The sequence below is a fragment of the Salvelinus alpinus genome, chromosome 7 (assembly GCF_045679555.1).
Source record: "Salvelinus alpinus chromosome 7, SLU_Salpinus.1, whole genome shotgun sequence".
NCBI classification, from domain to species: domain Eukaryota; kingdom Metazoa; phylum Chordata; class Actinopteri; order Salmoniformes; family Salmonidae; genus Salvelinus; species Salvelinus alpinus.
The window spans coordinates 66,713,900-66,736,840 of record NC_092092.1 but is presented as its reverse complement, the minus strand read 5'-3'; the positions used below and the strand labels follow the sequence as shown (position 1 = coordinate 66,736,840).

Genomic DNA, 22,941 nt, shown 5'->3' with positions numbered 1-22,941 from the left:
AAATACATTTAAACTCAGTTTTTCACAATTCTTGACATTTAATCCTAGTAAAAATTCCCTGTCTTAGGTCAGTTAGGATCACCACTTTATTTTAAGAATGTGAAATGTCAGAATAATAGTAGAGCGAATGATTTATTTCAGCTTTTATTTCTTTCATCACATTCCCAGTGGGTCAGAAGTTTACATATACTCAATTAGTATTTGGTTGCATTGCCTTTAAATTGTTTAACTTGGGTCAAATATTTCGGGTAGCCTTCCACAAGCTTCCCACAATAAGTTGGGTGAATTTTGGCCCATTCCTCCTGACAGAGATGGTGTAACTGAGTCAGGTTTTTAGGCCTCCTTGCTCGCACACACTTTTTCAGTTCTGTCCACAAATGTTCTATAGGATTGAGCTCAGGGCTTTGTGATGGCCACTCCAATACCTTGACTTTGTTGTCCTTAAGCCATTTTGTCACAACTTTGTAGATGTCACAAAGTAGATGTCCTAACCGACTTGCCAAAACTATAGTTTGTTAACAAGAAATATGTGGAGTGGTTTAAAAACGAGTTTTAATGACTCCAACCTAAGTGTTCCGACTTCAACTGTATCTGTGTGTGGTGTCGTTCTGAGCCAGATAATAACAGAACCGTTAGATGAGTGTAACGGTTTTCCTCCTCCTCTTCATCCGAAGAGGAGGAGCAGGGATTGAACCAAGGCGCAGCGTTTTGAAATGACATGATATTTTATTAAACAAAAACAGACGAAGACGAAAACGAACTATACTTGATAACTAACAAAACAACAAACGATGTAGACAGACCTGAACGACGAACTTACATATAACACGAAGAACTCACGAACAGGAACAGACTACAAAAACCGAGACAGTCCCGTATGGTGCGACAAACACTGACACAGGAGACAACCACCCACAACGAACACTGTGAAACAACCTACCTAAATATGACTCTCAATTAGAGGAAACGCCAAACACCTGCCTCTAATTGAGAGCCATACCAGGCAACCCTAAACCAACATAGAAACAGAAAACATAGAATGCCCACCCAAACTCACGTCCTGACCAACTAACACATAAAACAAACTAACAGAAATAGGTCAGGAACGTGACATAACCCCCCCCCTAAGGTGAGAACTCCGGGCGCACCAGCACAAAGTTCAGGGGAGGGTCTGGGTGGGCATCTGACCACGGTGGTGGCTCAGGCTGAGGGCGAGGTCCCCACCCCACCATAATCAATCCCCGCTTCTTTATCCCCCTCACAATGCCCACCCTCCAAATAACCCCACCTAAATTAAGGGGCATCATCAGGATAAGGAGCAGCACCGGAATGAGGGGCAACACCGGAATGAGGGGCAACACCAGAATGAGGGGCAACACCAGAATGAGGGGCAACACCAGAATGACTGGCGGATCCTGGCTGGCTGGCTCTGGACGCTCTTGGCTGGTTGACGGCTCTGGACGGTCATGGCTGGCTGACGGCTCTGGACGGTCATGGCTCGCTGACGGCTCTGGACGGTCATGGCTCGCTGACGGCTCTGGACGGTCATGGCTCGCTGACGGCTCTGGACGGTCATGGCTCGCTGACGGCTCTGGACGGTCATGGCTCGCTGACGGCTCTGGACGGTCATGGCTCGCTGACGGCTCTGGACGGTCATGGCTCGCTGACGGCTCTGGCTGATCCGGTCTGGCGGAAGGCTCTGGCTGATCCGGTCTGGCGGAAGGCTCTGGCTGATCCGGTCTGGCGGAAGGCTCTGGCTGATCCGGTCTGGCGGAAGGCTCTGGCTGATTCGGTCTGGCGGAAGGCTCTGGCTGATCCGGTCTGGCGGAAGGCTCTGGCTGATCCGGTCTGGCGGAAGGCTCTGGCTGATCCGGTCTGGCGGAAGGCTCTGGCTGATCCGGTCTGGCGGAAGGCTCTAGCGGCTCCTGTCTGGCGGACGGCTCTAGCGGCTCCTGTCTGGCGGACGGCTCTGTAGGCTCATGGCAGACGGGCGGCTTTGCAGGCTCATGGCAGACGGGCGGCTTTGCAGGCTCATGGCAGACGGACAGTTCAGACGGCGTATGGCAGACGGGCAGTTCAGGCGCCGCTGGGCAGACGGGCAGTTCAGGCGCCGCTGGGCAGACGGGCAGTTCAGGCGCCGCTGGGCAGACGGGCAGTTCAGGCGCCGCTGGGCAGACGGGCAGTTCAGGCGCCGCTGGGCAGACGGGCAGTTCAGGCGCCGCTGGGCAGACGGACAGTTCAGGCGCCGTTGGGCAGACTGGCAGTTCAGGCGCCGCTGGGCAGACGGGCAGCTCAGGCGCCGCTGGGCAGACGGGCAGTTCAGGCGCCGCTGGGCAGACGGGCAGTTCAAGCGCCGCTGGGCAGACGGGCACACCTGTAGGGAGGAGACGGAGAGACAGCCTGGTGCGTGGGGCTGCCACAGGACCCACCAGGCTGGAGAGACCTACAGGAGGCTTGATGTTAAGAGGCACCTGAAGGACCGGGCTGTGGGGGAGTACTGGAGCTCTGGTGCGCAGCCTTGGCACCACTCCCCCAGGTTGGAATACTACACCAGCCCGTACCCTCCAGAGTGCAGGCACAGGTTGAACCGGGCTGTGGATGAGCACTGGAGATCTAGTGCCTACTACGCGCACTTCTCTCTTAGGCTCCACTACCACATTTGCCCGGTACGAGCGGAGCGTAGGCATAGGACGCACTGCACCCTCCCAGCGCTCCGGAGACACAGCACGCAGAGCCGGCGCAGGATACCCTGGACCGAAACTGCGTACCGGAGACCAGACGCGCTGAGCAGGCACAATACGCCCCGGCTGGATGCCCACACTCACATGACACTTTCGGGGGGCTGCTCTATAGCGCACCGGACTATGGGCACGCACTGGCGACACTGTGCGCTTAACCGCATAACACGGTGCCTGACCAGTGACGCGTTGCTTATAATAAGCACGAGGAGTGCGCTCAGGTCTGCTACCTGGCTTAGCCACACTCCTCTCTAGCCCCCCCCAAAAAAATTCTGGGGTTGCCTCTCGTACCTGTCCCGCTGCCGTGCTGCCTCCTCATATCGCCTGTTCAGCTTTCGCTTTCTCCAGCTCAGCTTTGGGGCGGCGATACTCCCCAGCCTGTGCCCAGGGTCCTTCTCCGTTCAAGATCTCCTCCCATGTCCATGAATCCTGGGATCTCTGCGGTTGCTGTCGCTGCCCTTTTCCCCGCTGCTTGGTTCTGGTAATTTGGTGGGTGGTTCTGTAACGGTTTTCCTCCTCCTCTTCATCCGAAGAGGAGGAGCAGGGATTGAACCAAGGCGCAGCGTTTTGAAATGACATGATATTTTATTAAACAAAAACAGACGAAGACGAAAACGAACTATACTTGATAACTAACAAAACAACAAACGATGTAGACAGACCTGAACGACGAACTTACATATAACACGAAGAACTCACGAACAGGAACAGACTACAAAAACCGAGACAGTCCCGTATGGTGCGACAAACACTGACACAGGAGACAACCACCCACAACGAACACTGTGAAACAACCTACCTAAATATGACTCTCAATTAGAGGAAACGCCAAACACCTGCCTCTAATTGAGAGCCATACCAGGCAACCCTAAACCAACATAGAAACAGAAAACATAGAATGCCCACCCAAACTCACGTCCTGACCAACTAACACATAAAACAAACTAACAGAAATAGGTCAGGAACGTGACAATGAGTAAATTAGCTATGGCTCTCTCATTGTGCTTCTTGGTATTGTTCCCATAGCTATCATCCAATCAGGACCTTTGAGCCGTTGGTAGTTTAATGATAGTTATTACACATTAAAGTCATTATACACAGGGCTCTACTAGTGCTCTACTAACAGTAATACACTCCTATATTTGTGTGTGTGTGTGTGTGTGTGTGTGTGTGTGTGTGTGTGTGTGTGTGTGTGTGTGTGTGTGTGTGTGTGTGTGTGTGTGTGTGTGTGTGTGTGTGTGTGTGTGTGTGTGTGGGTGTGTGTGTGGGTGGGTCGGTCGGTGCGCATCTCTATATGTTTATAAGTGGCTTACTGCAAATGAGTCCATGGTACATTAGCATGCTGTCATCGCCTTCAGTACAGCAGCAGTGTCTGTCTGCCTGATCGCCCTACTTCCTGTTTCATACACAACAACACAGATTAAAAAAAACAAGCACTTCTCCTCCTTATATATGCAGCAAGGGTCAGCCCGCACACAGGCGTACACTTCAGTTAACCCCAACAACAACTGCTCCCCGTGCACCAATGACGTGGACATATTTTGTTTGAAGGCATTCAGTTGTACAACTGACTAGGTATCATTTTCTCTTCCCTATTTCCCTTCCCTACACGCACGCACGCACGCACGCACGCACGCACGCACGCACGCACGCACGCACACACACACACACACACACACACACACACACACACACACACACACACACACACACACACACATACATACAGCTTCAGTGGATCAGCGTGTTCCAGCACATGTGACTCAGTGCAGTATAGAGGGAAGATATAAGGATTATATATTCGATAGAGAAGCAGGAGTAGGTTGGGGAGAAGCTGGAGGGAGCTGGGGAGAAGCAGGAGGGAGCTGGGGAGAAGCTTGAGTGCGCTGGGGAGAAGCTTGAGTGCGCTGGGGAGAAGCTTGAGTGAGCTAGGGAGAAGCAGAATGGGGCTGGGGAGAAGAAGGAGGGGGCTGAGGAGAAGCAGAAGGGGGCTGGGGAGAAGCTGGAGGGAGCTAGGGAGAAGCAGGATGGGGCTGGGGAGAAGAAGGAGGGGGCTGGGGAGAAGCAGGAGGGGGCTGGGGAGAAGCTGGAGGGAGCTAGGGAGAAGCAGGAGGGGGCTGGGGAGAAGCAGTCATTTTGTGCCTGTATAGTGCCTCTAAAGCAATTAGTATCAGCCCAGGCTCTCTGCCGTCTTTTTCACTCTCTCATCCCTTTCTCTCTCATCTCTTCTCTCTCCCCATCTCTCTTTTTTTCTCCCTCTCCCTCTCTGTCTCCCTCTCCATTTTCGTCTCCGTCTCCCTCCCCTTTCTGTCCTTCTTTCCTATCCTTGTGTGTTGTACACAGCCCAGCTCTGGTGCTGTTATGACAATTGACAGAGTAGAAAGGTCAGCCTTGCCCTACCTCAGACAAATCACCTGGCACTGAGGGGTAGGGCTGTGGTCCTCGGAGGGTAGAGGGGGGCCAGGAGGGGGCAGAGGAACATGCTGTGGCCAGACTACCACATCTGACCTCGCTGTTATTCAGCTACCTGGTACTATTCATCAGCTTCCTGGTACTATTCATCAGCTACCTGGTACTATTCATCAGCTACCTGGTACTATTGATCAGCTACCTGGTACTATTGATCAGCTATCTGGTACTATTCATCAGCTTCCTGGTACTATTCATCAGCTTCCTGGTACTATTCACTAGCTATATGGTACTATTCATCAGCTACCTAGTAATGTTCATCAGCTACCTAGTACTATTCATCAGCTACCTGGTACTATTCATCAGCTACCTGGTACTGTTCATCAGCTTCCTGGTACTATTCATCAGCTACCTGGTACTATTCATCAGCTACCTGGTACTATTCATCAGCTACCTGGTACTATTCATCAGCTACCTGGTACTATTCATCAGTTACCTGGTGCTATTCATCAGCTACCTAGTACTATTCATCAGCTTCCTGGTACTATTCATCAGCTGCCTGGTACTATTCATCAGCTACCTAGTACTATTCATCAGCTACCTGGTACTATTCATCAGCTACCTGGTACTATTCATCAGCTACCTGGTACTATTCATCAGCTACCTGGTACTATTCATCAGCTACCTGGTACTATTCATCAGCTACCTGGTACTGTTCATCAGCTACCTAGTAATGTTCATCAGCTTCCTGGTACTATTCATCAGCTACCTGGTGCTATTCATCAGCTACCTAGTAATGTTCATCAGCTACCTGGTACTATTCATCAGCTACCTGGTACTATTCATCAGCTACCTAGTAATGTTCATCAGCTTCCTGGTACTATTCATCAGCTACCTGGTGCTGTTCATCAGCTACCTAGTAATGTTCATCAGCTTCCTGGTACTATTCATCAGCTACCTGGTACTATTCTTCAGCTACCTGGTGCTATTCATCAGCTACCTAGTAATGTTCATCAGCTACCTGGTACTATTCATCAGTTTCCTGGTACTATTCATCAGCTACCTAGTAATGTTCATCAGCTACCTGGTACTGTTCATCAGCTACCTGGTACTATTCATCAGCTACCTGGTACTATTCATCAGTTTCCTGGTACTATTCATCAGCTACCTAGTAATGTCCATCAGCTTCCTGGTACTATTCATCAGCTACCTGGTACTATTCATCAGCTACCTGGTACTATTCATCAGCTACCTGGTTCTATTCATCACATACCTGGTGCTATTCATCAGCTACCTGGTACTATTCATCAGCTACCTGGTACTATTCATCAGCTACCTGGTGCTATTTATCAGCTACCTGGTACTATTCATCAGCTACCTGGTGCTATTCATCAGCTACCTGGTACTATTCATCAGCTACCTGGTACTATTCATCAGCTACATGGTGCTATTCATCAGCTACCTGGTGCTATTCATCAGCTACCTAGTAATGTTCATCAGCTACCTGGTGCTATTCATCAGCTATCTGGTACTATTCATCAGCTACCTGGTGCTATTCATCATCTACCTGGTACTATTCATCAGCTACCTGGTACTATTCATCGGTGACCAACACCTCACACCATTTTGTTACTTTTCCTATGTAAAAGTACTTCCTTCCCTTTCCCCTTTGTCTACCGCAATTCACTGGAGATTTTCTGGCTGTGTGTATTTTAGAAGAAAAAAAAGTATACTCAATTGTGAGAATGTTCCATTGCTCAGTTCAGCAGCAGCACAAAGGAGCATTGAGGACTGTTCTTAATTAGCCAGGGTTTTGTTGCCCAGTTTCTTTAGCAAATACCACAGTGAAAGGGCCAACCAAATGAAAACATTCTCCCCTAAATCAACAGCCATGTTGTCATTCAGATGTCCCAGTGGATTAAGAAGAAATCTAGTCTTCACAAACAGTGGTGTTTTTATTTACGTTAGCTGGCTATCTCTCTAATGATAAAATAGCTCCCCCTACCCAGAATGAATAGGATACTGCTGTGATCATCATAGATGGAGGGGAAACTAATGGAAGTATTTTGACAAGGGGTATCGAAGTTCAATGACATCATTGAGAGAGAGACACAGAGAGTGAGACACACACCGACAGATGAGACACACACATACATAGGAGAGACACATACACAGACAGAGGAGAGACACACAGAGACACACACAGTGACACACATAGAGAGACACACACAGAGAGCCACACAGAGAGACAGAGACACACAGCGAGACACACAGAGAGACTCAGAGACACACAGAGAGAGATGAAGGTGGATGGGTGAGTGAAGAGGATTGTTCATCTGATTGATATCTATATTCTTGGATCATCAAATGCTGATCTAAAGCAAACCTTTATACCTTCTCATTTAGTGTGATCTCACAACAGCGCTAATGCCTCTCAATCACACCGCCACAGGTTGAAAACAAATTGAGGGTATACATCACTGTCTGTCTGTTGGAATGATGTGGTGTATCTCTATAGCTGCAGGCAATGAGCCAGTAAAGTCAATAGAAGTGCATCACTCTCTTTGTCTTTTGAATATTGTTGAATTCCTTAAAACATTCATGAAAATCTTGCCTTGAGCTGTGTTGCATTCCTCTTGGTGATACAGAAAAGCACTTGATCATGTCTGGCCATTTTAGGCTAATTTGATCATCACCAGCACAGCTCCTCCAGCCCTCCCTTTCTCCTTAGTGATAACCACCCCCTGCGTTTCCCACAGAAGTACATGCACACACACACACACACACACACACACACACACACACACACACACACACACACACACACACACACACACACACACACACACACACACACACACACACACACACACACACACACACACACACACACACACACACACACACACACACACACACACACACACAAACAACCCCCTGAAATGAATGCCCAAAGTCGCCTCATAAGCATGAAAAAATCTCCAGCAGCCATTTAAACAGTTTGCCAGAGTACAAACTAGCAGCCATGCCCCCAGCTGTGTTGCCTAGCAACCCGGGAATGGGGAAGAAGGATGGAAGCTGCCCAAATCCCTGTGGAGAGGGAAACAGCAGTAAGAGAGCAGTTGACAGATGATCTGACTTGTTTCATCTGATATACTGTGAAGATCACTGGCTGCTTTCATCAATGATAAATGGACTTTACACAGATCAATGGTCACAGCAATAACCTTAGCCTTGCCAGTGTGTTGCTGTGGGCCAGTCTGTGTCTTGGTGGTATCCTGGACAGGTTGTGGTGGTGGGCCTGTCTGTGTCTTGGTGGTAGCCTGGACAGGTTGTGGTGGTGGGCCTGTCTGTGTCTTGGTGGTATCCTGGACAGGTTGTGGTGGTGGGCCTGTCTGTGTCTTGGTGGTAGCCTGGACAGGTTGTGGTGGTGGGCCTGTCTGTGTCTTGGTGGTAGCCTGGACAGGTTGTGGTGGTGGGCCTGTCTGTGTCTTAGTGGTAGCCTGGACAGGTTGTGGTGGTGGGCCTGTCTGTGTCTTGGTGGTAGCCTGGACAGGTTGTGGTGGTGGGCCTGTCTGTGTCTTAGTGGTAGCCTGGACAGGTTGTGGTGGTGGGCCTGTCTGTGTCTTGGTGGTAGCCTGGACAGGTTGTGGTGGTGGGCCTGTCTGTGTCTTGGTGGTAGCCTGGACAGGTTGTGGTGGTGGGCCTGTCTGTGTCTTGGTGGTAGCCTGGACAGGTTGTGGTGGTGGGCCTGTCTGTGTCTTGGTGGTATCCTGGACAGGTTGTGGTGGTGGGCCTGTCTGTGTCTTGGTGGTAGCCTGGACAGGTTGTGGTGGTGGGCCTGTCTGTGTCTTGGTGGTAGCCTGGACAGGTTGTGGTGGTGGGCCTGTCTGTGTCTTGGTGGTAGCCTGGACAGGTTGTGGTGGTGGGCCTGTCTGTGTCTTGGTGGTAGCCTGGACAGGTTGTGGTGGTGGGCCTGTCTGTGTCTTGGTGGTATCCTGGACAGGTTGGGTTGGTGGGCCTGTCTGTGTCTTGGTGGTAGCCTGGACAGGTTGTGGTGGTGGGCCTGTCTGTGTCTTGGTGGTAGCCTGGACAGGTTGTGGTGGTGGGCCTGTCTGTGTCTTAGTGGTAGCCTGGACAGGTTGTGGTGGTGGGCCTGTCTGTGTCTTAGTGGTAGCCTGGACAGGTTGTGGTGGTGGGCCTGTCTGTGTCTTGGTGGTAGCCTGGACAGGTTGTGGTGGTGGGCCTGTCTGTGTCTTGGTGGTAGCCTGGACAGGTTGTGGTGGTGGGCCTGTCTGTGTCTTGGTGGTAGCCTGGACAGGTTGTGGTGGCCAAAAGCTTTACTACTCTGTGCCAAGAGGGTTTATTTGTATACCTTGCTCAAGCACTCTTTAACTTGTCACTAATCAGCATGTTGTGGGCTACATCACAGTGCGGGCTACATCACAGTGCGGGCTACATCACAGTGTGGGCTACATCCTATTTTCAGGACTATAGAAATACAGTAGCAGTGACAGTCCTCTCCATGTGCACCCTTCATTCTGCATGTGGAATTGATTTCCACTGAACTGTCATCGGAGATGAAACACTTCAATGTTAATTTGTTTGTTACAATGTGTTGTTGTCCTTGTATAGGGAATACATTGGGGAGAGGGGGGGTGACAAATCCTCATAGTATTAAATAGCTGTCACCTGTCTGTGCTTCCAATCAGTGTCAGGTGTCAATGATGTAGGTTTAAATCAAATAGTAGTAGGTCTCTAAACCCCTCTCTGCTACTCTAGTAGGTCTCTAAGACCGTCTCTGCTACTGTAGTAGGTCTCTAAGACCGTCTCTGCTACTGTAGTAGGTCTCTAAGACCGTCTCTGCTACTGTAGTAGATCTCTAAAACCCTCTCTGCTACTCTAATAGGTCTCTAAAACCATATATACTAATGTAGTAGGTCTCTAAAGCCCTCTATTCTACTGTAGTAGGTCTCTAAAACTCTCTATTCTGCTGTAGTGGGTCTCTAAAACCCTCTCTGCTACTCTAGTAGGTCTCTAAAACCATCTATTCTACTGTAGTTGGTCTCTAAAACTCTCTATTCTACTGTAGTAGGTCTCTAAAATCCTCTCTGCTACTCTAATAGGTCTCTAACACCATCTTTTCTACTGTAGTTGGTCTCTAAAACTCTCTATTCTACTGTAGTAGGTCTCTAAAATCCTCTCTGCTACTCGAATAGGTCTCTAAAAGCATATATTCTACTGTAGTAGGTCTCTAAAGCCCTCTATTCTACTGTAGTAGATCTCTAAAACCCTCTCTGCTACTCTAATAGGTCTCTAAAACCATATATCTACTGTAGTAGGTCTCTAAAGCCCTCTATTCTACTGTAGTAGGTCTCTAAAACCCTCTCTGCTACTCTAATAGGTCTCTAAAACCATATATTCTACTGTAGTATGTCTCTAAAGCCCTCTATTCTACTGTAGTAGATCTCTAAAACCCTCTCTGCTACTCTAATAGGTCTCTAAAACCATCTATTCCACTGTAGTAGGTCTCTAAAGCCCTCTATTGTACTGTAGTAGGTCTCTAAAACCATCTATTCTACTGTAGTAGGTCTCTAAAACCCTCTCTACTCTAATAGGTCTCTAAAACCATCTATTCTACTGTAGTAGGTCTCTAAAACCATCTCTGTTACTCTAATAGGTCTCTAAAACTCTCTATTCTACTGTAGTAGATCTCTAAAACCCTCTCTGCTACTCTAATAGGTCTCTAAAACCATCTATTCCACTGTAGTAGGTCTCTAAAGCCCTCTATTGTACTGTAGTAGGTCTCTAAAACCATCTATTCTACTGTAGTAGGTCTCTAAAACCATCTATTCTACTATAGTAGATCTCTAAAACCCTCTCTGCTACTCTAATAGGTCTCTATAACCATCTATTCTACCCTGGTAGGTCTCTAAAACCCTCTCTGCTACTGTAGTAGGTCTCTAAAACCCTCTCTGTTAATATGGTAGGTCTCTAAAACCCTCTCTGTTAATATGGTAGGTCTCTAAACCCTCTCTGCTACTGTAGTGGGTCTCTAAAACCCTCTCTGCTAATCTGGTAGGTCTCTAAGACCGTCTCTGTTATTGTAGTAGGTCTCTAAAACTCTCTATTCTACTGTAGTAGGTCTCTAAAACCCTCTCTACTCTAATATGTCTCTAAAACCATCTATTCTAATGTAGTGGGTCTCTAAAACCCTCTCTGCTACTCTAATAGGTCTCTAAAACCATCTATTCTACTGTAGTTGGTCTCTAAAACTCTCTATTCTACTGTAGTATGTCTCTAAAATCCTCTCTGCTACTCTAATAGGTCTCTAAAACCATCTATTCTACTGTAGTAGGTCTCTAAAGCCCTCCATTCTACTGTAGTAGGTCTCTAAAACCATCTATTCTACTGTAGTAGGTCTCTAAAACCCTCTCTACTCTAATATGTCTCTAAAACCATCTATTCTACTGTAGTAGGTCTCTAAAACCCTCTCTGCTACTCTAATATGTCTCTAAAACCATCTATTCTACTGTAGTAGATCTCTAAAACCCTCTCTGTTACTCTAATAGGTCTCTAAAACTATATTATACTGTAGTAGATCTCTAAAACCCTCTCTGCTACTCTAATAGGTCTCTAAAACCATCTATTCTACTGTAGTAGGTCTCTAAAACCATCTATTCTACTATAGTAGAACTCGAAAACCATCTATTCTACTCTGGTAGGTCTCTAAAACTCTCTTTGCTACTGTAGTAGGTCTCTAAAACCCTCTCTGTTAATATGGTAGGTCTCTAAAACCCTCTCTGTTAATATGGTAGGTCTCTAAAACCCTCTCTGCTACTGTAGTAGGTCTCTAAAACCATCTCTGCTACTGTAGTAGATCTCTAAAACCCTCTCTGCTAATCTGGTAGGTCTCTAAAACCCTCTCTGTTAATTTGGTAGGTCTCTAAAACCCTCTCTGCTAATCTGGTAGTTCTCTAAAACCCTCTCTGCTACTGTAGTAGGTATCTAAAACCCTCTCTGCTAATCTGGTAGGTCTCTAAAACCCTCTCTGTTAATATGGTAGGTCTCTAAAACTCTCTCTGCTACTGTAGTAGGTCTCTAAAACCCTCTCTGCTAATCTGGTAGGTCTCTAAAACCCTCTCTGTTAATGTGGTAGGTCTCTAAAACCCTCTCTGCTACTGTAGTAGGTCGACTAAACCCTCTTTGCCTCTCTAGTTGGTCTCTAAAACCCTATTTGCCTCTCTAGTAGGTCTCTAAAACCCTCTTTGCCTCTCTAGTAGGTCTCTAAAACCCTCTTTGCCTCTCTAGTTGGTCTCTAAAACCCTCTTTGCCTCTCTAGTTGGTCTCTAAAACCCTCTTTGCCTCTCTAGTTGGTCTCTAAAACCCTCTTTACCTCTCTAGTAGGTCTCTAAAACCCTCTTTGCCTCTCTAGTAGGTCTCTAAAACCCTCTTTGCCTCTCTAGTTGGTCTCTAAAACCCTCTTTGCCTCTCTAGTAGGTCTCTAAAACCCTCTTTGCCTCTCTAGTTGGTCTCTAAAACCCTCTTTGCCTCTCTAGTAGGTCTCTAAAACCCGCTTTGCCTCTCTAGTTGGTCTCTAAAACCCTCTTTGTCTCTCTAGTAGGACTCTAAAACCCTCTTTGCCTCTCTAGTTGGTCTCTAAAACCCTCTTTGCCTCTCTAGTAGGTCTCTAAAACCCTATTTGCCTCTCTAGTAGGTCTCTAAAACCCTCTTTGACTCTCTAGTAGGTCTCTAAAACCCTCTTTGCCTCGCTAGTTGGTCTCTAAAACCCTCTTTGCCTCTCTAGTAGGTCTCTAAAACCCTCTTTGCCTCTCTAGGTGGTCTCTAAAACCCTCTTTGCCTCTCTAGTAGGTCTCTAAAACCCTCTTTGCCTCTCTAGTTGGTCTCTAAAACCCTCTTTGTCTCTCTAGTAGGACTCTAAAACCCTCTTTGCCTCGCTAGTTGGTCTCTAAAACCCTCTTTGCCTCTCTAGTAGGTCTCTAAAACCCTCTTTGCCTCTCTAGTAGGTCTCTAAAACCCTCTCTGTTAATATGGTAGGTCTCTAAAACCCTCTTTGCCTCTCTAGTAGGTCTCTAAAACCCTCTCTGTTAATATGGTAGGTCTCTAAAACCCTCTCTGTTAATATGGTAGGTCTCTAAAACCCTCTCTGTTAATATGGTTGGTCTCTAAAACCCCATTTTGCCTCTCTAGTTGGTCTCTAAAAACCCATCCTTAGAAATCACACAGTTGTTTTTTCCTCCAACCAGCATTGATCGAGCGGTTTACGCCTCACTGATCTCTTTAATCATTCACATTCCTCCATTCAAAGAGAAGGGGGGATGAACAGACGAAGAGGAAAGTGCATGTTTGAGTGCCTATCTGTAGTCATCATGATGAGGCTGATTTCTTTCATCCTGGGCCGGGATTCATCCCTCCTGTTATTCTTCCTCCAGTTTGGGGCTATTTGTGCTGATCTCTCAGTGGTCCAGAGACATGGGTATCACTATCCATCACATACTGCATGTTCTGTTCTGTACAGAAACTAACAGGACTGTGTTGTGTTACTGTTTTCACAGGCAGCTGAGAAGCCCAAGCCCAGAAGTACACCTCTCAGGTAAGTGGCAGATCATGTTGAACTGGCAGCATTGTGTGGAAGTGTCTCTGTAATGCATAATATTGCAATGCATGGTATTGGATTGTATTACATCCTGTTCTTTGCGTAAGGGGTTGCAAATGATCAGTTCTGCACACAGATATGTAATCAGTAACTGTTTATATCACACTTCTTCAGATCATTGCTCTGTATAGTTTAATTACATGTATCTTTCTCCGGTGTGTTGTAATTGTAGAGACATGATTTAGAGTGTGAAGATGAGGTTTATCGTCAGCATATTGAAATGACTACACTGTAGAATTTAACAGAGAGGGAGAAAACAGGCTAAGTATAGAAATGTATAATTGCTTGCCGTATACACACACACAACCACGAGGTGTGATCCAGTGGCTGTTCTTCATGAATAATAATCGTGTAGAAAAGTAGCACAGAGGATGTACTAAATTTAAATACTGCTAGCATTTTATTTGATCGGTTTAGATATTATATGACCCGCAGGCCTGAAGCAGTTTTTCTCCCCTGTGTGGAGCAGAGCAGAGCTGCGCGGGTTGACACCTTGTCTGGGCTCCCCAGTCTGGGTGCATTAATATGCATGGAGCAGGAGAAGTATGGGTGTTCTATCATCTCTAATCATGGGAGTATTATGGCTGCTGTGTGAATGGGCTCATTAAGGAAGACAGCGTGAAACATGGCCTCCAGCTCTTTCTCAGAAAGTGACTCTGGGACTGGAGATGCTGCGAGCACTCCCCCGGCCATGCCGCCCCTGGAACACCACACACACACATACACGCACGCACACACACACAGACACACACGCACACAGCCGCGCATACTCACACACAGACACACACGCTCGCGCACCTACAGTGCCTTCAGAAATTATTCATACCTCTTTAATTATTCCCAAAAATGTTGTGTTACAGACGGATTTCAAAATGGATTAAATATTATTTATTTTCACCCATCTACACACAATACCCCATATTGACAAAGTGAAAACATGTTTTTTGAAATTTTAGCAAATTTATTGGAATATTAAATACAGAAAAAAATAATCTACATAAGTATTCACACACCTGAATCAATACATGTTAGAATCCCCTTTGGCAGCAATTACAGCTGTGAGTCTCTAAGAGCTTTGCACACCTGGATTGTACAATATTTGCAAATGTTTCTTTTTTAATTCTATAAGCTCTGTCAAGTTTGTTGTTGATCCTTGCTAGATAGCCATTTTTCAAGTCTTGCCATAGATTTTTAAGCCAATTTAAGTAAAAACTGTAACTAGGCCTGTCAGGAACATTCAATGTTGTCTTGGTAAGCAACTCCAGTGTATATTTGGCTTTCAGTTTTTGGTTATTGTCCTGCTGAAAGGTGAATTTATCTCCCAGTGTCTGTTGGAACCAGGTTTTCCTCTAGGATTTTGCCTGTGGTTAGCTCCATTCCATTTATTTTTTATCCTGAAAAACTCCCCAGTCCTTAATGATTACAATCATACCCATAACATGATGCAGCCACCACCATGTTTGAAAATATGAAGACTGGTATTCATTTTTTTGCAGTTTTACTTTAGTCCCTTATTGCAAACAGGATGCATGTTTTGAAAAAGTTGTATTCTGTACAGGCTACCTTCTTAACACTCTGTCATTTATGTTAGTATTGTGGAGTATCTACAATGTTGTTGATCCATCCTCAGTTTTGTCCTATCACAGCCATTAAACTCTGTAACTGTTTTAAAGTTACCATTGGCCTCATGGTGAAATTCCTGAGCAGTTTCCTTCCTCTCCAGTAACTGAGTAACTGAGTTTTACCCATCTACCAATAGGTGCCCTTCTTTGCGAGGCATTGGAAAACCTCCCTGGTCTTTGTGGTTGAATCTGTGTTTGAAATTCACTGCTCGACTGAGGGACCTAATAGATAATTGTATGTGTGGGGTACAGAGATGCGGTAGTCATTTAAATATGATGTTAAATACTATTAATGCACACAGAGTGAGTCCATGCAAATTATTATGTGACTTGTTAAGCACATTTTTACTCCTGTACTTATTTAGGCTTACACACACACACACACATACAGTTGAAGTCAGAAGTTTACATACACCTTAGCCAAATACATTTAAACTCAGTTTTTCACAACTCCTGACATTTAATGCTCGTAAAAATTCCCTGTCTTAGGTCAGTTAGGATCACCACTTTATTTTAAGAATGTGAAATGTCAGACAAATAGTAGAGAGAATGATTTATGTCAGCTTTTATTTCTTTCACTAGTCAAAAGTTTACATACACTCAATTGTTATTTGGTAGCATTGCCTTTAAATTGTTTAACTTGGGTCAAACATAATTTCAGGTAGCCTTCCACAAGCTTCCCACAATAAGTTGGGTACATTTTGGCCCATTCCTCTGACAGAGCTGGTGTAACTGAGTCAGGTTTGGAGGCCTCCTTGCTCGCACACGCTTTTTCAGTTCTGCCCACAAATGTTCTATAGGATTGAGGTCAGGGCTTTGTGATGGCCACTCCAATACCTTGACTTTGTTGTCCTTAAGCCATTTTGCCACAACTTTGGAAGTATGCTTGGGGTCAATGTCCATTTGGAAGACCCATTTGCGACAAGCTTTAACTTCCTGACTCTCGTCTTAATATGTTGCTTCACTATATCCACGTAATTTTCTATCCTTATGTTGCCATTTATTTTGTGAAGTGCACTAGTCCCTCCTGCAGCAAAGCAACCCCACAATATGATGCTGCCACCCCCGTGCTTCACGGTTGGGATGGTGTTCTTCGGCTTGCAAGCCTCCCCCTTTTTCCTCCAAACATAACGATGGTCATTATGGCATTATGTGCAGTTGGAAACCATAGTCTGGCTTTTTTATGGCGGTTTTGGAGCAGTGGCTTCTTCCTTGCTGAGCGGCCTTTCAGGTTATGTCGATATAGAACTCGTTGTACTGTGGATATAGATACTTTTGTACCTGTTTCCTCCAGCATCTTCACTTTTGTACCTGATTCCTCCAGCATCTTCACAAGGTCCTTTGCTGTTGTTCTGGGATTGATTTGCACTTTTCGCACCAAGGTGCGTTCATCTCTAGGAGACAGAACACGTCTCCTTCCTGAGCGGTGTGACGGCTGCGTGGTCCCATGGTGTTTATACTTGCGTACTATTGTTTGTACAGATGAACGTGGTACCTTCAAGCATTTGGAAATTGCTCCCAAGGATGAACCAGACTTGTGGAGGTCTACAATTTTAAATACATCCACAGGTACACCTCCAATTTTCTCAAATTATGTCAATTAGCCTATCAGAAGCTTCTAAAGCCATGACATCATTTTCTGGAATTCTCCAAGCTGTTTAAAGGCACAGTCAACTTAGTGTATGTAAACTTCTGACCCACAATAAATGTGATACAGTGAATTATAAGTGAAATAATCTGTCTGTAAGCAATTTTTGGAAAAATTACTTGTGTAATGCACAAAGTAGATGTCTTAACCGACTTGCCAAAACTATAGTTTGTTAACAAGAAATTTGTGGAGTGGTTGAAAAACGAGTTTTAATGACTCCAACCCAAGTGTATGTAAACTTCCGACTTCAACTGTATATACATACACAGAGGAGAGCTACCCACTACCTCGGACAGCCCCCAGTAGTACCCCCCCCCCCCCTCCCGAATGTCATTGAGTGGCCCAGCTTGAGCCCGGTCTTGAACCTAATCAAACATCTCTGGAGAGACCTGAAAATAGCTGAGCAGCGACGCTCCCCATCCAACCTGACAGACCTTGATAGGATCTACAGAGAAGATTGAGAGAAACTCCCCAAATACAGGTGTGCCAAGCTTGTAGCGTCATACCCAAGAAGACTCTAAGCTGTAATCACTGCCAAATGTGCTTCAACAAAGTACTAAGTAAAGGGTCTGGAAACGTATGTAAATCTGATATTTAAGTTGTATGTTTTTGTTTGTTGCAAGAACAGCTTTTGCTTTGTCATTATGGGTTAGTGTGTGTAGATAAGGGGAAAAAATAAGTCTGTAACGTAAAAAATGTGGTTCGAATACTTTCCAAATGCACTGTATACTATCCAGCACTACTACACACAACTCCTAATACTATACACAACACCTAACACTACACACAACCCCAAACACTACATACAACCCCATAACACTACACACAACCCCATAACACTACACACAACTCCTAGCACTACACCCAACCCCAATACTACACACAGCCCCTAATACTACACACAACCCCTAACACTACACACAACACCTAACACTACACACAACTCCTAGCACTACACACAACCCCAATACTACACACAGCCCCTAATACTACACACAACCCCTAACACTACACACAGCCCCTAGCACTACACACATCACCTAACACTACACACAACCCCTAATACTACACACAACCCTAACACTACACACAACCTCATAGCACTACACACAGCCCCTAGCACTACACACAACCCCTAATACTACATACAACCCCTAATACTACATACAACCCCTAATACTACACACAACCCCTAACACTACACACAACCCCTGACGCTACACACAACCACTACATGCAGCCCCTCATCACCAAACCGCCCCTTACCTTATAAGAGCTCTCAGGGTACAGATACTCATTCTGCTCCCGAATCCATTATCCAACAGACCTTCCATCCCCCTGAGTTGTGCACACAGTTCAAATTCTACAGTACCATTCATGTGTGTAATGCGTGTATACACCCAGGCTCCCACCAAGAGGAACAATATTATTGAATGCATTCACTGATTAATTATACAAGTTTAGGCTATTTAAAGAGGTGATCATTGCTAGATTTTCCTCAGCCAAATCACAGTATATTATAGTGATGGTGGTGGTTTGGTTACAGCCTGGAAGAGCTGATGAACATTGATTTGTGGTGCAGCTCTGATGCAGAGGTCACCTGCTGGGAGGAAAATAGATTGACTTCTTTATACATACTGTTTTGTCCCTCTTCTCTTTAATTCTCTTCTCCATTTTAATATGGACACCATTTGTGAATTGATCACCCCCCATCTAGCTTCAGAGTTTGTTCTGTTAGGTGACCTAAACTGGGATTTGCTTAACACCCCGGCAGTCCTACAATCTAAGCTAGATGCCCTCAATCTCACACAAATCATCAAGGAACCCACCAGGTACAACCCTAAATCGGTAAACATGGGCACCCTCATAGACATTATCCTGACCAACTTGCCCTCCAAATACACCTCTGCTGTCTTCAATCAGGATCTCAGCGATCACTGCCTCATTGCCTGTATCCGCTACGGGTCCGCAGTCAAACGACCACCCCTCATCACTGTCAAACGCTCCCTAAAACACTTCTGCGAGCAGGCCTTTCTAATTGACCTGGCCCGGGTATCCTGGAAGGATATTGACCTCATCCCGTCAGTTGAGGATGCCTGGTCATTCTTTAAAAGTAACTTCCTCACCATCTTAGATAAGCATGCCCCGTTCAAAAAATGCAGAACTAAGAACAGATATAGCCCTTGGTTTACTCCAGACCTGACTGCCCTCGACCAGCACAAACACTTCCTGTGGCGGACTGCAATAGCATCGAATAGTCCCCGCGATATGCAACAGTTCAGGGAAGTCAGGAACCAATACACGCAGTCAGTCAGGAAAGCAAAGGCTAGCTTTTTCAAGCAGAAATTTGCATCCTGTAGCTCTAACTCCAAAAAGTTCTGGGACACTGTAAAGTCCATGGAGAACAAGAGCACCTCCTCCCAGCTGCCCACTGCACTGAGGCTAGGTAACATGGTCACCACCGATAAATCCATGATAATCGAAAACTTCAACAAGCATTTCTCAACGGCTGGCCATGCCTTCCACCTGGCTACTCCAACCTCGGCCAACAGCTCCGCCCCCCTCCCGCAGCTACTCGCCCAAGCGTCCCCAGCTTCTCCTTTACCCAAATCCAGATAGCAGATGTTCTGAAAGAGCTGCAAAACCTGGACCCATACAAATCAGCTGGGCTTGACAATCTAGACCCTCTATTTCAGAAACTATCCGCCGCCATTGTCGCAACCCCTATTACCAGCCTGTTCAACCTCTCTTTCATATCGTCTGAGATCCCCAAGGATTGGAAAGCTGCCGTGGTCATCCCCCTCTTCAAAGGGGGAGACACCCTGGACCCAAACTGTTACAGACCTATATCCATCCTGCCCTGCCTATCTAAGGTCTTCGAAAGCCAAGTTAATAAACACATCACTGACCATCTCGAATCCCACCGTACCTTCTCCGCTGTGCAATCCGGTTTCCGAGCCGGTAACGGGTGCACCTCAGCCACGCTCAAGGTACTAAATGATATCATAACCGCCATCGATAAAAGACAGTACTGTGCAGCTGTCTTCATCGACCTGGCCAAGGCTTTCGACTCTGTCAATCACCATATTCTTATCGGCAGACTCAGTAGCCTCGGTTTTTCTGATGACTGCCTTGCCTGGTTCACCAACTACTTTGCAGACAGAGTTCAGTGTGGCAAATCGGAGGGCATGTTGTCCGGTCCTCTGGCAGTCTCTATGGGGGTACCACAGGGTTCAATTCTCGGGCCGACTCTCTGTATATATCAATGATGTTGCTCTTGCTGCGGGCGAATCCCTGATCCACCTCTACGCAGACGACACCATTCTGTATACTTCTGGCCCTTCCTTGGACACTGTGCTATCTAACCTCCAAACGAGCTTCAATGCCATACAACACTCCTTCCGTGGCCTCCAACTGCTCTTAAACGCTAGTAAAACCAATAAAGGTGAAATAAAAAATGTTTAAAAAAAATAAAAAATACAGATGTAAAGATGAATTAATGTGTGACATCAAAGTGAAGTGTTTTGAATAGATCCATACTTTAAAACCTCTTAAGGATCCGCCCTCAATTTTTGCCGAAAATGACATACCCAAATCTAACTGCCTACAACTCATGCCCTGAAGCAAGGATATGCATTTTCTTGGTACCATTTGAAAGAAAACACTTTGAAGTTTGTGGAAATGTGAAAGGAATGTAGGATAATATAACACAATAGATCTGGTAAAAGATAATACAAAGGAAAGACCCACCGTTCTTTTGTATTTTTTGTACCATCGTATTTGAAATGCCAGAGAAAGGCCATAATGTATTTTTCCAGCCCAGGTGCAATTTAGATTATGGCCACTAAATGGCAGCAGTGTATGTGCAACGTTTTAGACTGATTCAATGAACCATTGTATTTCTGTTCAAACTTTTGTATGAAAACTGGCCAAATATAACTAATTTGTTGTTTTTTATAACTTTTCATGTTCAAAATTGAGCACTCTCCTCAAACAATAGCATGGTATTATTTCACTGTAATAGCTACTGTAAATTGGACATTGCAGTTAGATTAACAAGAATTTAAAATTTCTGCCAATATCAGATATGTCAATGTCCTAGGAAATGTTCTTGTTACTTACAACCTCATGCTAATCACATTAGCCTACGTTAGCTCAAACGTCCCGTGGAAGGGACACCGATCCGAATTAATAGCCATGCAGTTCAAATCTCTCGCTCTGAACACACTGACTGACTGTGACTATAATTGGGGAAAGCCTTTAGGCAGATGCTGCTTTACTAGCTATTGTAGTTGTTTTTGTTTTTGCTATCTGACAGGGCTTCTATTGTGCTCTTCTGCCGTACACTTGTGTGCCCCATTGCCAGGGGGCACAGGGGGGCAGTGCCCCAGCTGAGGAATGTGCCTATTAAAATCTCTTCTTCAGATGATTCCTGGGCTGAGGGCTCTTCACAGATCATGGTTGTGCCAGCTCTCAGGATGAACCAACTGGCATGGCCATGGCCACACATGGGGGTGGGCACGGCCCCCGTCTCAGAGTATGAGTGCTGATTTTGGATCAGTTTAGCTTTTTAGCTCATAATTAACAAGATTACATGGATAGGGCGGAGCTGATCCTAGATCAGCACTCTTACTCTGAGACTATTTGTAAATACAGGCCTAGGTCTCAGGTCACTACTCTCAGCAGTACAGAGTCTCGGAGACAGTAGACACTAGACACAGGATCCAGAAGACCATAGATCCCTTCTCTCTCACTCCCTGGGGGGCCAGTCAAAGCAGCAAGCACAGGCTATTTACATCACCAAATGTGACATATCACCATGTGTTGTTAAAAGCTGCATGTCCCTTATTAAGACATATTCGACAGGACCCTTCCAGTAAACGTGATTATCAGTGAATGGCGAAAGGCCATACTATCCCGTGGAAGTGCTATTGACATCTGGTGAGGAGGAATTAGCAGCGATTCAAACCTGCGGTGTGATGCATAACCCTACACTGTTAACAGTGTAAATACATCAGGCAGTGGAACCGCACAGTAATCGTGTGGTTTTCTGTAGACCTCATTTCTTTGAAGATGATGTGTAACTACTAGTTCTGAGTCATTAACCGAAATGTTGGTTATTTTTTGGTTTTTAAACAACTAATTGCCCGACATCGGTTCAATTATTTTAATTTCATTTATTGTCATTTTCTTGTGAGCTACATGCACAGTTCCTTTAGTGAATCATCAGATCAAGCCCGAACTGTGCGATCTAGTAGGGAGTTGTAGTTTCCAACAGGCTAATATTCTACATAGTTTAGTGCAGAAAACTTGGCAATTAACTACAATGACCAACTCTGATCTAAGTGATTGATATTTGGCATTCAGAAGTTATAAATGTATGACTTGTTTACTTTGAAAAACTAATAAAATAGTGATTTTGTCAGACAGCATAGACAGCAGCTCTATAGAGATGAGATGTTGACTTGGAGTGAAATAATAAAGTAATCAAATAAAACAAATAGTTTATTAAAGTAATGTAATGTGAATAAATGATGGTTAATAAGTGTTAAGCAGTAATGGGCAGTTACTAACATAATGGGACTTTTATTCATTGTTTTATTCTGTGTTGTTACAGCGTTCAACCCACATAATGCATAGTGCATTTAATATTTTTAAAATGATCGAATCAAAACTGAACCGACCTACAAAAGCACTAATCGCTCAGCACTGGTATCTACAACTAAGGACTTAGACAAGGACTGAGATTGCTCATTATTCTGTTACTAACTGGAGCAATTGAAAGAGGGGAAACATGTATTTAGGTGCTTTGCTACCGACCTGTTTTCTATGTTTAAACAACGCATT

At 45.4% G+C, this 22,941-nt stretch overlaps 1 protein-coding gene across 1 annotated transcript in view; it reads left to right on the top strand.

Annotated features, from left to right (window-relative positions):
* Window positions 1-22,941, top strand: part of LOC139581503 (AF4/FMR2 family member 2-like) — a 336,506-nt gene that overhangs the window by 235,963 nt on the left and 77,602 nt on the right. The window contains exon 9 of the mRNA XM_071411328.1: window positions 13,724-13,761. Coding sequence (XP_071267429.1) covers window positions 13,724-13,761 — 38 coding nt within the window. The remainder of the gene's footprint in view (window positions 1-13,723; window positions 13,762-22,941) is intronic.